The 16863-nt window shown below is 52.9% G+C and overlaps 1 protein-coding gene across 11 annotated transcripts in view; it reads right to left on the bottom strand.

Moving 5' to 3' along the window:
• Positions 1-8321: 8321 nt before the first annotated feature.
• Positions 8322-16863, bottom strand: part of LOC142496031 (potassium voltage-gated channel subfamily KQT member 1-like) — a 92564-nt gene continuing 84022 nt past the window's right edge. For 9 of the 11 annotated variants that reach the window (XM_075602291.1, XM_075602289.1, XM_075602284.1 and 6 more), the window contains 2 exons: positions 15645-15706; positions 8322-12173 (listed from right to left, as the gene is read on the bottom strand). In XM_075602291.1, coding sequence (XP_075458406.1) covers positions 11859-12173; positions 15645-15706 — 377 coding nt within the window. In that variant the 3' untranslated portion in view covers positions 8322-11858. Of the gene's footprint in view, positions 12174-12332; positions 12407-15644; positions 15707-16863 lie in introns of those variants that run through there. The other 2 variants (XM_075602292.1, XR_012801886.1) reach the window with 2 other exon arrangements.

Genomic DNA, 16863 nt, shown 5'->3' with positions numbered 1-16863 from the left:
GGATATTTGGGTGGAAATGCAATTATTTTGTTTGCAGGAGTTCGGGGGGTCAAAGTTTCCGGTAGTCGTTTTAATTCTCCCCGGCGAGCAGGCATGATTTGCCGGTACACAGGGTGAATTACACAGGGGCTACCCAGTGTCCCCCAGTCTCCTGGATTTCGAGCCCAAATATCCCCAATCTATTTCCCGTATAAGTATAAGGTTCCCCGAAGTATATTCTTTATTAAAGTGTACGTTATAATGTGTTTTACATTTACTATAAGGCTCTATGCAATCAGCCAGGGCATATGGTTAAGGTGCCAGCAAGTCTGCATAGAGTCTGTAGTTCAAAGAGGAGACGGGATGTTGAGGGGTGTCGGGGTGCTGAGTACTGAGTCCGGAGAACAGGGGGGGGAGGGAAGAGGGGCCGTAAACGAATTAAGCTGCCTCAGTTTGGCACCATAAGCATCCAGTGCAGTATTTCTGCCGTCTGTCTTGTCCCAACACTGAGAGCATTCTTCTGGCACTGATTTACTTGATTTCACTCTGGTTTCAGAGCTTCGGCTTGGAGCTTCCTCCCCCGCCCCCTTCGCCCAGCCTCCCGCCCCGTTTGCCCCCTCCCCTTCGCTGCCATTGGCTCCGAGCATACCACGTGACCGCGTCGCCGCACGGGAAGACACATTTATTGTCTTCCCTGCTGGCTGACGCGCCACAGCGCGTCGTGAGCCAAGGCAGCAGAACCCACTGGCGCCGGCCTGATTGAGGCGAGTGTTTGGTGTGCGGCGCGGGCACCTCCTGCCTCTTCTCTCCCAGTTCTCCCCCGGCCTTTCCTTACACTGTCCCCCTCCTGCCTCTTCTCTCCCAGTTCTCCCCCGGCCTTTCCTTACACTGTCCTCCTCCTGCCTCTTCTCTCCCAGTTCTCCCCTGGCCTCTCCTTACACTGTCCCCCTCATGCCTCTTCTCTCCCAGTTCTCCCCTGGCCTCTCCTTACACTGTCCTCCTCCTGCCTCTTCTCTCCCAGTTCTCCCCCGGCCTCTCCTTACACTGGTCTCCTCCTGCCTCTTCTCTCCCAGTTCTCCCCCGGCCTCTCCTTACACTGTCCCCCTCATGCCTCTTCTCTCCCAGTTCTCCCCTGGCCTCTCCTTACACTGTCCTCCTCCTGCCTCTTCTCTCCCAGTTCTCCCCTGGCCTCTCCTTACACTGTCCTCCTCCTGCCTCTTCTCTCCCAGTTCTCCCCCGGCTTCTCCTTACACTGTCCTCCTCCTGCCTCTTCTCTCCCAGTTCTCCCCCGGCCTCTCCTTACACTGTCCTCCTCCTGCCTCTTCTCTCCCAGTTCTCCCCCGGCCTCTCCTTACACTGGTCTCCTCCTGCCTCTTCTCTCCCAGTTCTCCCCCGGCCTCTCCTTACACTGGTCTCCTCCTGCCTCTTCTCTCCCAGTTCTCCCCCGGCCTCTCCTTACACTGTCCCCCTCCTGCCTCTTCTCTCCCAGTTCTCCCCCGGCCTCTCCTTACACTGTCCTCCTCCTGCCTCTTCTCTCCCAGTTCTCCCCCGGACTCTTCTTACACTGTCCCCCTCCTGCCTCTTCTCTCCCAGTTCTCCCCCGGCCTCTCCTTACACTGTCCCCCTCCTGCCTCTTCTCTCCCAGTTCTCCCCCGGCCTCTCCTTACACTGTTCTCCGCCTGCCTCTTCTCTCCCAGTTCTCCCCAGGCCTCTCCTTACACTGTCCTCCTGTTGCCTCTTCTCTCCCAGTTCTCCCCCGGCCTCTCCTTACACTGTCCTCCTCCTGCCTCTTCTCTCCCAGTTCTCCCCCGGAATCTCCTTACACTGGTCTCCTCCTGCCTCTTCTCTCCCAGTTCTCCCCCGGCCTCTCCTTACACTGTCCCCCTCCTGCCTCTTCTCTCCCAGTTCTCCCCCGGCCTCTCCTTACACTGTCCTCCTCCTGCCTCTTCTCTCCCAGTTCTCCCCCGGCCTCTCCTTACACTGGTCTCCTCCTGCCTCTTCTCTCCCAGTTCTCCCCCGGCCTCTCCTTACACTGTCCTCCTCCTGCCTCTTCTCTCCTTGTTCTCCCCCGGCCTCTACTTACACTGTCCCCCTCCTGCCTCTTCTCTCCTTGTTCTCCCCTGGCCTCTCCTTACACTGTCCTCCTCCTGCCTCTTCTCTCCCAGTTCTCCCCCGGCCTCTCCTTACACTGTCCCCCTCCTGCCTCTTCTCTCCCAGTTCTCCCCCGGCCTCTCCTTACGCTGCCCCCCTCCTGCCTCTTCTCTCCTTGTTCTCCCCCGGCCTCTCCTTACACTGTCCCCCTCCTGCCTCTTCTCTCCCAGTTCTCCCCCGGCCTCTCCTTACACTGTCCCCCTCCTGCCTCTTCTCTCCTTGTTCTCCCCCGGCCTCTACTTACACTGTCCCCCTCCTGCCTCTTCTCTCCTTGTTCTCCCCCGGCCTCTCCTTAAACTGTCCTCCTCCTGCATCTTCTCTCCCAGTTCTCCCCCGGCCTCTCCTTACACTGTTCTCCTCCTGCCTCTTCTCTCCCAGTTCTCCCCGGCCTCTCCTTACACTGTCCTCCTCCTGCCTCTTCTCTCCCAGTTCTCCCCCGGCCTCTCCTTACACTGTCCTCCTACTGCCTCTTCTCTCCCAGTTCTCCCCCGGCCTCTCTTTACACTGGTCTCCTTCTGCCTCTTCTCTCCCAGTTCTCCCCCGGCCTTTCCTTACACTGGTCTCCTCCTTACTCTTCTCTCCCAGTTCTCCCCCGGCTTCTCCTTACACTGTCCCCCTCCTGCCTCTTCTCTCCTTGTTCTCTCCCGGCCTTTCCTTACACTGGTCTCCTCCTGCCTCTTCTCTCCCAGTTCTCCCCCGGCCTTTCCTTACACTGTCCTCCTCCTGCATCTTCTCTCCCAGTTCTCCCCCGGCCTCTCCTTACACTGTCCTCCTCCTGCCTCTTCTCTCCCAGTTCTCCCCGGCTTCTCCTTACACTGTCCCCCTCCTGCCTCTTCTCTCCCAGTTCTCCCCCGGCCTCTCCTTACACTGTTCTCCTCCTGCCTCTTCTCTCCCAGTTCTCCCCCGGCCTCTCCTTACACTGTCCTCCTCCTGCCTCTTCTCTCCCAGTTCTCCCCCGGAATCTCCTTACACTGGTCTCCTCCTGCCTCTTCTCTCCCAGTTCTCCCCCGGCCTCTCCTTACACTGTCCTCCTCCTGCCTCTTCTCTCCTTGTTCTCCCCCGGCCTCTACTTACACTGTCCCCCTCCTGCCTCTTCTCTCCTTGTTCTCCCCTGGCCTCTCCTTACACTGTCCTCCTCCTGCCTCTTCTCTCCCAGTTCTCCCCCGGCCTCTCCTTACACTGTCCCCCTCCTGCCTCTTCTCTCCCAGTTCTCCCCTGGCCTCTCCTTACACTGTCCTCCTCCTGCCTCTTCTCTCCCAGTTCTCCCCCGGCCTCTCCTTACACTGTCCCCCTCCTGCCTCTTCTCTCCTTGTTCTCCCCGGCCTCTCCTTACACTGGTCTCCTCCTGCCTCTTCTCTCCCAGTTCTCCCCCGGCCTCTCCTTACACTGTCCTCCTCCTGCCTCTTCTCTCCCAGTTCTCCCCTGGCTTCTCCTTACACTGTCCTCCTCCTGCCTCTTCTCTCCCAGTTCTCCCCCGGCCTCTCCTTACACTGTCCCCCTCCTGCCTCTTCTCTCCTTGTTCTCCCCGGCCTCTCCTTACACTGGTCTCCTCCTGCCTCTTCTCTCCCAGTTCTCCCCCGGCCTCTCCTTACACTGTCCCCCTCCTGCCTCTTCTCTCCTTGTTCTCCCCGGCCTCTCCTTACACTGTCCCCCTCCTGCCTCTTCTCTCCCAGTTCTCCCCCGGCCTCTCCTTACACTGGTCTCCTCCTGCCTCTTCTCTCCCAGTTCTCCCCCGGCCTCTCCTTACACTGTCCCCCTCCTGCCTCTTCTCTCCTTGTTCTCCCCCGGCCTCTCCTTACACTGTCCCTCTCCTGCCTCTTCTTTCCCAGTTCTCCCCCGGCCTTTCCTTACACTGTTCTCCTCCTGCCTCTTCTCTCCCAGTTCTCCCCCGGCCTCTCCTTACACTGTTCTCCTCCTGCCTCTTCTCTCCCAGTTCTCCCCCGGACTCTCCTTACACTGGTCTCCTCCTGCCTCTTCTCTCCCAGTTCTCCCCCGGCCTTTCCTTACACTGTCCTCCTCCTGCCTCTTCTCTCCCAGTTCTCCCCCGGCCTCTCCTTACACTGTCCCCCTCCTGCCTCTTCTCTCCCAGTTCTCCCCCGGCGTCTCCTGTTTATTGTATGTATTAAGCCCAGGATTGCTTTATTGCGAGTTGGCTCTCACCAATTGCTTGAGAGATACTACTTGCAAGGAAGCCAGGATGTCCATGCCTCTGGCTGAACCTGCAACACACACATCCCGGTCCACAGCTGGCAGATTGAAGCCTCCAATAATCATCTTAGTCATGATGCCCTCTATTAATACCCCATCCAATTCTTCCTCTTGCCCTGGAGGTCTGTAGCCCACCCCATTAAGAATGACAACCTTCTCACCAGTTTCTAGGGCTACCCAAAGTGACTCAGTCTTGTCTCCAGTACCTTGTGCTGAAGCAGCCTTTATGTTGTTCTTCACATAAAGGGCAATTCCTCCCTCCCTTCCTCCCACATCCTTTCTAAATATAGTGTGACACTTAGCTATGTCCCAGTCCTGATTGCCATTGTACCATGTCTCAGTAACAGTCACAATATTCAAATCGTCCCTGGTCATTATTGCAATAAGTTGTGGGAGTTTATTTCCCTAACTACGGGCATTTGTACACATTGCACAAAGGTTTTTGTGACTGCTTTTCCGAATCCTTCCTGTTTTCCCTGTACACCACCTTCTGCCTGTTGGTTTCCTATTTAAGCTGTCTTCTGCTCCCCTGGATAGATTTCCTGATGTAATATCCCACCCAATCACTGCTTCTTGCAGGGGTTCCGCTCCAAGATGGATTCAGCCATCTTTTTTATATATACCCATATCCCTTCAGGTAGAACAAAATAAAGCCAAAACTCCCCCGCCCCCACCCCACCCCCCGCCTTAGGTCTTGGCCATGTTTAGCGCTTGCTGGCGGAAGCGCGCTGACGCACGCTCCCGCTCAGCACTGAGCCCCTACAGCTGCAATTAGAGCGGCTTTAGTAGGCGCTCACCTGCGCTTCCGCGCGCTTGCGGAAGCGCAGGTCTTTGGGGGAATTTAAAATTCCCCCGCTTACCGGCGCGACAGGTCGGTCACGTGAGCGGTTCGCCCAATGAGGGCGAACCAGCTCCGTGACGTCACTGGCCGGCCCCCGGCCAGTACCACGCCCGCCCCCTGACAGCACGTGCGGTAAGCAACCGCAAGGCCAGGGAAAGCACCCGCTTTCCCTGCGCCTCAGCACGCCAGCAGGGAGCATGGCCGAGGCCTTATTCACACCACGTTCTCAACCACACATTAAAGTCTCTGATGTGAAGAGTCCTGCCTTCCCCTCCCTAAATACTGGCAATACCTCTGAAAATATGTTACCTGCCTAAGAGCTGTCCCCTGTCCCTAAACTCCTTCTGCACTATTCTAACCTGGTTCCTAGCCAGGTCATTAGTTCCTACGTGGACAATGACCTCTCCCTCCTGTCTTGCTTCTTTAACGATCCCCAGAATGTGCCTCCTATCTCTATGAGCTGTAACTCCAGGTAGGCACGTTACCTCCCACTTCCCCCGACTACCTGCTCCCAAATGTATACCTCTTACTATGGAATCCCCCAAGAGGAGTTTCCTCCTGTTCTGGGATCTCATTTCCAGTCTGTTTCCTTACTATGAATTCCAGAACCCCCCCCCCCCACTGCAGTAGGTGCCTCAGTGGGGCAGTTCTGCCCTGCTAATGCAGCATAGGCGTTGTGCATCGGACAGTTTGCAGAATGTGTCCGCGATCTACAACCCTCACCCTGCCACAGCCCACAGTAGTCCGGACTGTCCTTCTCCTCGGAGGCGCCTCAGGTAGTGATGGTCTCTTAGGTGGTCCCTGTGATACACAAACACTTCCTATTTCAGCCTGCAGCCTAGCAATCTCCTCCTGTAATATAGAGGAGCCTATAGATGGGACAGTCCCATAATCTCCAGGGCAGGGGTGCGCACATTTTGTAAGGGGGATGCCAAACCGAGCCCTGCACTCTTCCCCACAACATTTAAACTGATTGCCGGGGGAAAGCGAGGGGGTCTCTGTAACTGCCTCTTACCTTCTCTCCGGCTTGTCCTCCATCATGTTCTGATAGCAACGACGCGTCACCATGACAACGCGGCATCATTGGGAAATGGCGTCGCGTTGTCATGACAATGCAACGTCACATGACGCTGCAACATTGCGGAGTTGCCAGGGGGAGGGGGGGAGGGGTCTTTGCGCACCCCTGCTCCAGAGTGTCTCACGGAATGATTCTCCCTTACATCCACTGTGTTGGACAACGCCAAACATTGTAGCAGATGTATACGCAATAGAGAAAGAGGGGGTGAGGGGGCGGGGGGTGTGTGAGAGGAGAGAGGGAGTGTAAGAGAGGGAGTGAGGGGCACTTCTAGAAACTAGATTTATTTAGCAATTTTTATTTGGGGGGCCTTCTAAAAATAATTGTAGGGGGGCCCAAAAATTGCAGTTACGTCACTGCTCCCTCTGCATAAAGCTTTTGAAAGATGGGCGCAGAATCGGTACTGTTACTTTTATAATAACACTTTGGACAAATGTGATTGAGGTGAGAACGAAGAATCCAAGTACGATTTATACTTAGGCCTCGGGCATGGTCAGCGCTTATGCGCTGAGCCGTGGTGCTGCTCGGCACTGAGCCCCTGCAGCCGCAATGAGAGCGGCTTTAGCAGGGGCTCGCGCACGCGTCCGCACGCTTGGGGAAGCGTGTGTCTCACGGAGGTTTCAAATTTGGCTCTCGCCGGAGCGCAGGGACGGTCACGTGAGCGGTTCGCCCAATGAGGGCGAACCAGCTCCGTGACATCACTGGCCCGCCCCCAGACCCGCCCCCGACACGCCCACGGACGGCGCGCTGTGTAAGGCCAGGGAAAGCACCGCTTTCCCTCAGCCTCAGCGCGCCTCAGCCCGGATCAAAGCACTATGTCCCAGGCCATATTGTGTGAGGTGTCCGGAGGATACACTTGTTTTATGCTTTGCTGCGTCTTGTTTTCCTGCATCCGCCACACACTGTGCAGACATTTCTATTCTATGTTTTCTAAAACCAGATGTGTCTGTGACTTTTCTGTTTCTGCTTCATAAAAATAAAATATAGTTTGTTTTTGTGATTAATACACATTATTCTATTTGCTTCTTATCAGCCAGTGTCAGACTGAGGGAGAGTGTAAGGGCCAAATAGGACCATTGCAGACTGAACCATTATAATAGGGTACCCAGAGGGCTTGTCTGACCCTGTATCAGCCCAGTTCAGCAGTCTGCCAGGTTTCATGGCATTGGTTATATTGCTCTGTAACGGTATCCTCGCTATAGACCCGCAGCAAGTGGCCCCCCGCCTGGCTCTGTCCTGTTAATCAGACCCTCGCCTTCTGGGTTATTCTGAGGCTCATGTCTGACGTTCCAAAATAAGAGATTTACACAACAGGGGCTAAAAGTAACACAAACATTCCAAATATGTGTGACGACTTCATACATCCCACACGTCATTTCTTGAAAATGATTGATGCATCGCCGCGTCATGTGGATATAATTTGAATTAAAACCCAGTTAAGTGTATTTTTATTTATAACCAGTATCAATTATTACTGTAATACTAGTTATAATCGGCACACAGAAAATAAATCAAGTTGTTAATCTACATAATGAAACAACCACGCCACATTAAATACATAGCAACTTAATTCTGCGCTAACACTATGAACTGGCTTTTGAAGGTTTACGCCAAGTTCAACTTGGCAGACGATTTAGACTCTAGTACTTTTTGTGGCTCCCAGTTACATTCTTTTTAAGTACATCCTATTAACATCTGTATGCCAAGCGCCGGCCATTTCTGGGCCCAAAACAAATGAGAAAACAATGTGGACGTTGATGGCTCCGATGCAGAAATTGGAGGTTAGCACAGAGGCGCCCACAGACGCAACTGACATTATGTTTGACCTGCACCAATTTGACACTGAAGCTGTTTGCCAGGCAGTTCATAGACCCCAAAGTTTATACACAGAGAGGTGAAGTTTGGACACAAACGGTAACAGGCGATTTATATTGTGACACTGGGCTCAGGAGGGGGGAACGGAGGCCGAGTGCTGGCCTGCCACAAAGTCATTGTCACTGATCCCCCCCCCCCCCCCCCCCAAACACCTCAGCTGTTTTTGGTTCTCCCCAGTCCCCACCTGTCCCTTCTCAGTAACCCTTTCACTGTCACAAAGCTCTATGCACTACTCCTCAGGAGGGGGGAGGTTGGATCTGCTTGGCTGCTCCCTCCTCTGCTCTGGGCATAGAGCTGCAGTCACCGTGACCTCCGGGTGATGATGGCAGCACAGCTGTTAATCTGTCACCTGCTGGATGTGACTGTGTGGGGTCAGCTGTCACTGGCGAGCGAAGCCACAAATGAAACGGGGGCTTCACAGGAGGTTTCCAACAAGTGTCATGTGTTGCGAGTGCAACGTGTACGAGGGGTTATGTGACACTGTGACACCTGTTACATGAGAACGACAGGCGATGGAACTTACAAACGACAGATTCAATTTAACAGACACAACAAAGAAACGTCATGTCCCTATGTAACTGTGCCAGAGATCCTGCCCTGCGGTGGAGAGGAAGACAGAGCCAAACTGGGACAAAGTACACAATAACCTTAGCTGTGATACAGTACAATGTCTTAAGACAACCAGACTTATCTGAGTGACTCACCCCGACCCCAGGCTGTGACACCGAGGAAGCCGAGGACTGTCACTCCTTGTGTGGCAGCCAGGATGTCACCAGGGTCACCTGTTCCCATGCAGGGCACGTTCTTATCGTGTGTACTAAAAGGTCTGTTCTTCCTCGCATTAATATGAAGCGGTCATGTTTAATGAGTGATTGACGTATTTTTAAAGTCTGTTTGTAAACCTGGGAAGCTGCAACTTTATTTCCTTTGGCTGGATCCCTTCTTTGTGATATCACTGTGTACTGAACAGGAGTTTGCACAGGCAAAGACTCTTCTGTCCTCCCTCCTTATCATTGGTGGCCTCTATGAAGGACAGTAGGGACTATAGGTCAAGTAAACACGTGGTTGACAAGCGCCCCCTCCCCCCCATTCAGAGTCCCAGATGAAAAGACGATTATTCATTTTTGAGGAACCTAAAACAGCCAAAGGATTGATTTCTCTGATTGGATTTGTTTCAAGTTCTAAACAATCCTACAAAATTGTGTTTTTGGAAACACGTAATGCCATGATTATAATGCCCACACGTGACCGAGCGCATGACGTCATCTACTAGGCTGAAAGCGAGGCGGAGGAGTGGCAGAGGCGTGTCCGTGACGTCACATCGCACGAAAAAACACGAATTGAATAGTATTTTGAAAAAGCGGTATTATCGCGGCCTTATATGACAGCCCCGTCATTTCTCCCTCTTAATCATCAACCGGCCCACCTCTGCTATCCTATCTTTCATTATCTGATGGCTCTGCTTGTCAACAGAAAGGAATGTGAGTGGGGTTACAGACCCTCAGTGTCCAGAGTCCGGCCAGGGCATGTCGGAATAATTCCATACTATAATGAGGGCGGTTTTACGTGGGTGCCAGGATTGGGGTGTTAACACTGTGTGACCATTCTTAGGAATGTTTTTTTTCTTATTTTAAGGAGCTCATTAACTCCTTTTCTAACCATTCGGTTTAATTACTTGACGAGGCAGGTTCTCAAAGTATGAACGACCTGCTAGTGTCATCATTTGCATACAATGTCCTTGCCTCTGAGTAGGGACACATACAGCTACATTAAGGGACATTTAAACCAGATTGTCCTAGTTCTACTTCTTATAAACAATACCACATTATTCAGTGCTGTATAATGAGCACAATTACAGCACCGTGTTTTGCTAATTAGCCTTTAATGATTCACTTTCAGACTCATTTGAATACTGTTTCGTAATGTGCTCCAGACTTGGTTATAATGAAGGTCTGATTTGTGATGAGAATGTGTGAGTGTAGGTCACACTCAGGCACTGCACACGCAGGCTCCGTCACACTGTCACACACAAGCACTGCACACGCAGGCTCCGTCACACTGTCACACTCAGGCACTGCACACGCAGGCTCCGTCACACTGTCACACACAAGCACTGCACACGCAGGCTCCGTCACACTGTCACACTCAGGTACTGTCACACGCTGGCTTCAACACACGCAGGCTCCGTCACACTGCTATACGCAGGCACTGTCACACGCAGGCTCCGTCACACTGTCACACTCAGGCACTGCACACGCAGGCTCCGTCACACTGTCACACACAAGCACTGCACACGCAGGCTCCGTCACACTGTCACACTCAGGTACTGTCACACACTGGCTTCAACACATGCAGGCTCCATCACACTGCTATACGCAGGCACTGCACACGCAGGCTCCGTCACACTGTCACACGCAGGCTCCGTCACACTGTCACACACAAGCACTGCACACGCAGGCTCCGTCACACTGTCACACACAAGCACTGCACACGCAGGCTCCGTCACACTGTCACACTCAGGTACTGTCACACACTGGCTTCAACACACGCAGGCTCCGTCACACTGCTATACGCAGGCACTGTCACACGCAGACTCCGTCACACTGTCATACGCAGGCTCCGTCACACTGTCACACGCAGGCTCCGTCACACTGTCACACGCAGACTCCGTCACACTGTCATACGCAGGCTCCGTCACACTGTCACACGCAGGCTCCATCACACTGTCAAACACAGGCTCCATCACACTGTCACACGCAGGCTCCATCACACTTTCAGACACAGGCTCCATCACACTGTCACACGCAGGCTCCATCACACTGTCACATGCAGGCTGTCACACTGTCACACACAAGCACTGCACACGCAGGCTCCGTCACCCTGTCACACTCAGGTACTGTCACACGGTGGCTTCAACACACGCAGGCTCCGTCACACTGCTATATACAGGCACTGTCACACGCAGGCTCCGTCACACTGTCACACGCAGGCTCCATCACACTGTCACATGCAGGCTCCGTCACACTGTCAAACACAGGCTCCATCACACTGTCACACGCAGGCTCCGTCACACTGTCACACGCAGGCTCCGTCACACTGTCATACACAGGCTCCGTCACACTGTCACACACAGGCTCCGTCACACTGTCACATGCAGGCTGTCCCACTGTCACATGCAGGCTCCATCACACTGTCACATGCAGGCTCCATCACACTGTCACACACAGGCTCCATCACACTGTCACACGCAGGCTCCATCACACTGTCACATGCAGGCTGTCCCACTGTCACACGCAGGCTCTGTCACACTTTCAGACACAGACTGTCAAACTCCGTCTCTGTCACACACAGGCTCTGTCACACTATCACGCGCGTGTTTTTAGAACACGTCACACGCAGGTTTTCTTTCACACTATCATAGCAGCAGATGAGGTGGAAGAATTCTGGATTCTGTGCACACTGTACGTGTGCCAGGCTGGGCATGCATGCGGGTGCCAATTTGGGTGTGCATGCGTGTGCCAGGCTCTGTGCCTACATGTGCCAGGCTGTGTCCATGCATGTGCCAATATGGGCCTGCATGGTGTGCCTGGCTGGGTGTGCGTGTGTACCCGGTCTTCTCCATGCTGTCTATGTCTTTATTGAATGATAAACAGCATGTGCATGTGGTCAGTGGTTGTAAGATGCAGGTGAGGAAGCTGTGAGTGGTTTTTGTTAGGGGGGAAGGGATCCTCAGAGCCTGCGGCTGGGGGTGGGGGAGCTGTGGAGCGGCTGTAGCCGGCGGGAGGATGGGGAGACAGGATGGGGTGGCTGCAGCCGGCGGGAAGGTGGGGAGACAGGGTGGGGGGGCTGCAGCCGGCGGGAGGATGGGGAGACAGGGTGGGGGGGCTGCAGCCGGCGGGAGGATGGGGAGACAGGGTGGGGGGGCTGCAGCCGGCGGGAGGATGGGGAGACAGGGTGGGCGGGATGCTGCTGATCCTCTTCTGGCACCAAATGAGCTCGGAAAACATGCAGGATTTCATCTAACTTGTGATCCATCTGAGTCACCTGCAGGAAACAAACAGAGACACTGATGTAATATGAAATGTAATCATGTTTGTGATGTTGTGTACATAGGATCAGGTGTATATGTGTGTAGTATATGTGCATGTTAGCATCTGTTGAACTTTGGACTGTGGAGCCCCCATAACAGAGATTGAGTATTACCTGGTGTGTTGCATCCCTGCACAAAAGGGGTTAATATTTAGTATGAGGCTGGCAGAGAGCAGAGTGGAAGAAGCCTGTAAGGAAAAATAGAGCATGGAAGCAAATCTCCAGAGAAGAAAAACCTATCTCTCGACTGTCCCAGTTTAGATGCCAAATACACGATTTAGGTACAAGCTGTGAGCACTGGAGAATGGAGTCCCTCTTATATACTATATCCCAAAGGATTGCAGAAGATAAAGCACGTATGGGGAATTGATCACAGAAGATAAAGCCAGGGCAGAGATAGCATGTGCAAGACTGGCGTGAGAATGAAGTAGGGATAATGCTTTTACAAGTATACATACTGGTGCTTTGAGAGAGATTCTTTGTCTAGACGAAGGTGCTTGTCCTCCTCACACTGAGGTAACACTACTATTTACCCTAATTGCGTGCTGTGCTTAAATAAAACAACATCTTCTTTGAGAAAAGTCTTTGTGTCAGACTCCCTTTCCTTCATTGGTGACCCCGACATGATTGGAAAAAGAAGCCAGATTCCAGGAACACCTGAGTGACTGGGGACGGACGTATATAGAGATATAGCTGAGCCGGAGGGGTTTAAGGGGTGGAGGGGGGTGGAAGGGAGAGGGGACGACGGTGGAAGGGAGAGGTGGAGGGGGGGGAACGTGGAAGAGAGGTGGATGGGGGGAACGTGGAAGGGAGAGGGGGGGAACATGGAAGGGAGAGGGGAGGGGGGAAGGTGGAAGGGAGGAGAAGGTGGAAGGGAGAGGGCTGAGGGGAGGTGGAAGGGAGAGGGGGGAGGGGAGGAGTAGGAGGGGGGAGGGGAGGAGTGGCCAGGGAGAGAGGAGAAGGGGAGGGGAATCAAACTCCACTGAGCAGATCTATCTCCCCCGGGACAGAGTGTAATCTAATAACAAACTTGTCAATCTTCCCATCTGCTTACATGGGAGGTCGTTGTCGCAGATAAAAAGGAAAATAGCAGACAAAATGGGCCACAACCTATTTTAATCAGTGTGGGACCACTGTAGGATCCCACTATAGGGTGACACTGGACAAACAAGTTACAATAGGACTTTCACTCATAAATATATCATACATTTTTGGGATTGGGTGACTGAGGTACTAGATTAGGGTGAAGCAGTGGATGTAAATCACCTACATTTTAGTGTGGCATTTGACACTGTCCCACATAGAAGACTGATAAACAAGTTGCAATGCTTGGGATTGGACTTTACGTGGCAGAAGGGTTAAGATATTGGTTGGAGGATAGGCGGCAGAGTTGTGGTAATGTAGAGTACATTCAGAGGAGGGGAAGTTAATCAATGGAGCACCTCAATGATCTGTACTGGGACCAGTGCTCCTTATTATTTGTATTTGTGACGTTACAAATGGTTAGCAGGAGACAGCATGCCGTACATGTGTAACAGGGGTGACACTCCAGTGGGGTAAACACAATGACTAAGTATGTACAGTAGGTAGATTGGAGGAACGGTCAATTTTGTTGCAACTGCAATTTTACCAAAAAGAGGTCATTCTCTGAAGCTGGAGGGTGGCCGGCTAAGGGGACATGTGAGAAAGTACTCCGTCACAGAAAGGGGGGTACATTTGTGGAATAGCCTCCCAGCAGAGGTGGTAGGGGCAAAGACAGAACGGAAATTTGGGCTTGGGTAGACATAAGGCTAAATCCTAACTATGAGTAAAAGGATTAAATCAGGTCTAAGGCTTTACAGCAGATAGGAAAATGCCAGACACGGTAGGGTAAGTGACTCGTATCTGCCGTCAAATTCTATGGTTCTATATAAACACAGACTCATACATACTCATACTCATACATATATATATACATACACAGATACACATGTACATGCACGTACTCGTATATACATACACACACATGCACATACACACACATGAAAATACTCATTCATACATACATACACACACATGCATGCACTCATATACATATACACACACACACACACACACACACACACACACACACACACACACACACACACACACACACACACACACACACACACACACACACACACACACACACACACACACATACCAGACTGACTTACTCACACTCATTCTGCCATGGGAGATTTCGGTCATGGGAGACTTTGCCAGTCTGATGCTGGGGGCACAGCAGATTTCCCGGGATATCTAGAGGGTTAGTTTGAGAGACACACACCGATACATACAGACACACAGACACATAGACACACACACTGATACATATATACACACACATAAACACTCGTATATATTGTACACACACCCATACTTATATATACATATATATATATATATATATATATATATATATATATATATGTGTGTGTGTGTGTCATATATATATATATACACATATACATACATACATACATACATACACACACACTAATACATGTACACTCATACATACATACACACCCACACAAACCCATACATATAAACACACACATACACACAAAGCTGGGTGAGTTGGCGACAGAAAGTTACTGAGTGACAGTGAAATAATTAGTGGTTCATTATGTGGAATTAACGAGTGGCACATCAGCCTGGGTGTCAGGGGACTTTCTCTGCCCGTGTCTCACTCAGACAATACCCGGCTCTGATGCTTTCAGGCAATGTAGCAGCTCGTCCATGCCAGACCTGTGGGCATTGCCAAGGAAGCAGAGTGTGTGCCAGCTCAGCGGCAGCAATGAGGTCTCACTGAGCTGCTATTTACAGTAAAGGCAGCTGAAGGAAACGAGAAGTGAAGGGTAGGAGGTGCCAGCCGGGCCCTGACCCCATGTACAGGCTCAGTGAGCCAGGGCTGCTCCATTCCCACACACTGTCTGCCCACATCCAGCTCCCCATTCAGCGCTGGGAAACGCACAGTATCTGTCAGGCACCGCGAGGGAATGGGAGGGACAGACAGGGCATGGAGTGAGGGGTTATATGGAGCAATAGGAGGAGTTATAGGGAGAGGTTATATGGGGCAATAGGAGGAGTTATAGGGAGCGGTTATATGGGGCAATAGGAGGAGTTATAGGGAGCGGTTATATGGAGTAGTAGTTGGACTTATAGGGAGCTGTTATATTGAGTTATAGGAGAAATTACAGTAGTTATAGGGAACAATCATATGAAGCAATAGGAGCAGTTATATGGAATCGGGGGAGTTACTGGGAGCGGTTATAAGGGGCAATGGGTGGAGTTATCGGTAGCGCTTATATGGGAGGGGCTATAGGGAGTGTGTGTGTGTATACAGAGATGTGTTAGTATATATAGATTTTCAGAGTTTATATATTGAGCCCCTCGTACCTTCTCCTCCAGACGCATGAGTCGTGCTCCAACCGTGTAGAATCCTTTATCAACTCCTTTCTCTGTGTGAAAACAGGACAAGGTCAATGTGTGCGCTGTACTCCGACTCCCTGCGCTGTACTCCGACTCCCTGCGCTGTACTCCGACTCCCTGCGCTGTGACTCCCTGCGCTGTACTCCGACTCCCTGCGCTGTACTCCGACTCCCTGTGCTGTGCTCTGACTCCCTGTGCTGTACTCCGACTCCCTGTGCTGTGCTCTGACTCCCTGTGCTGTACTCCGACTCCCTGTGCTGTGCTCTGACTCCCTGTGCTGTGCTCCGACTCCCTGTGCTGTGCTCTGACTCCCTGCGCTGTGCTCCGACTCCCTGCGCTGTACTCCGACTCCCTGCGCTGTGCTCCGACTCCCTGCGCTGTACTCCGACTCCCTGTGCTGTGCTCTGACTCCCTGTGCTGTACTCCGACTCCCTGCGCTGTGCTCTGACTCCCTGTGCTGTGCTCTGACTCCCTGTGCTGTACTCCGACTCCCTGTGCTGTGCTCTGACTCCCTGTGCTGTACTCCGACTCCCTGTGCTGTACTCCGACTCCCTGCGCTGTGACTCCCTGCGCTGTACTCCGACTCCCTGCGCTGTACTCCGACTCCCTGTGCTGTGCTCTGACTCCCTGTGCTGTACTCCGACTCCCTGCGCTGTACTCCGACTCCCTGTGCTGTGCTCCGACTCCCTGGGCTGTGCTCCGACTCCCTGCGCTGTACTCCGACTCCCTGCGCTGTACTCCGACTCCCTGCGCTGTGCTCCGACTCCCTGTGCTGTGCTCCGACTCCCTGCGCTGTACTCCGACTCCCTGCGCTGTGCTCCGACTCCCTGGGCTGTGCTCCGACTCCCTGGGCTGTACTCCGACTCCCTGCGCTGTACTCCGACTCCCTGCGCTGTACTCCGACTCCCTGCGCTGCGCTGTGACTTCCTGCGCTGTATTCCGACTCCTTGTGCTGCGCTGTGACTTCCTGCGCTGTACTCCCGACTCCCTGTGCTGCGCTGTGACTTCCTGCGCTGTGCTCCGACTCCCTGTGCTGTGACTCCCTGTCCTGCTGCGCTGTGACTCCCTGTGCTGCTGCGCTGTGACTCCCTGTGCTGCTGCGCTGTGACTCCGTGCTGCTGTGCTGCGACTCTGTGCTTTGACTCCCTATGCTGTGCTATGACTCCCTGTGTTGCTGCTCAGTGAC

The sequence above is a fragment of the Ascaphus truei genome, chromosome 5, assembly GCF_040206685.1.
Source record: "Ascaphus truei isolate aAscTru1 chromosome 5, aAscTru1.hap1, whole genome shotgun sequence".
NCBI lineage: Eukaryota > Metazoa > Chordata > Amphibia > Anura > Ascaphidae > Ascaphus > Ascaphus truei.
Note: the sequence above shows the minus strand (reverse complement) of the source record. Positions and strands in the feature narration are given on the sequence as shown.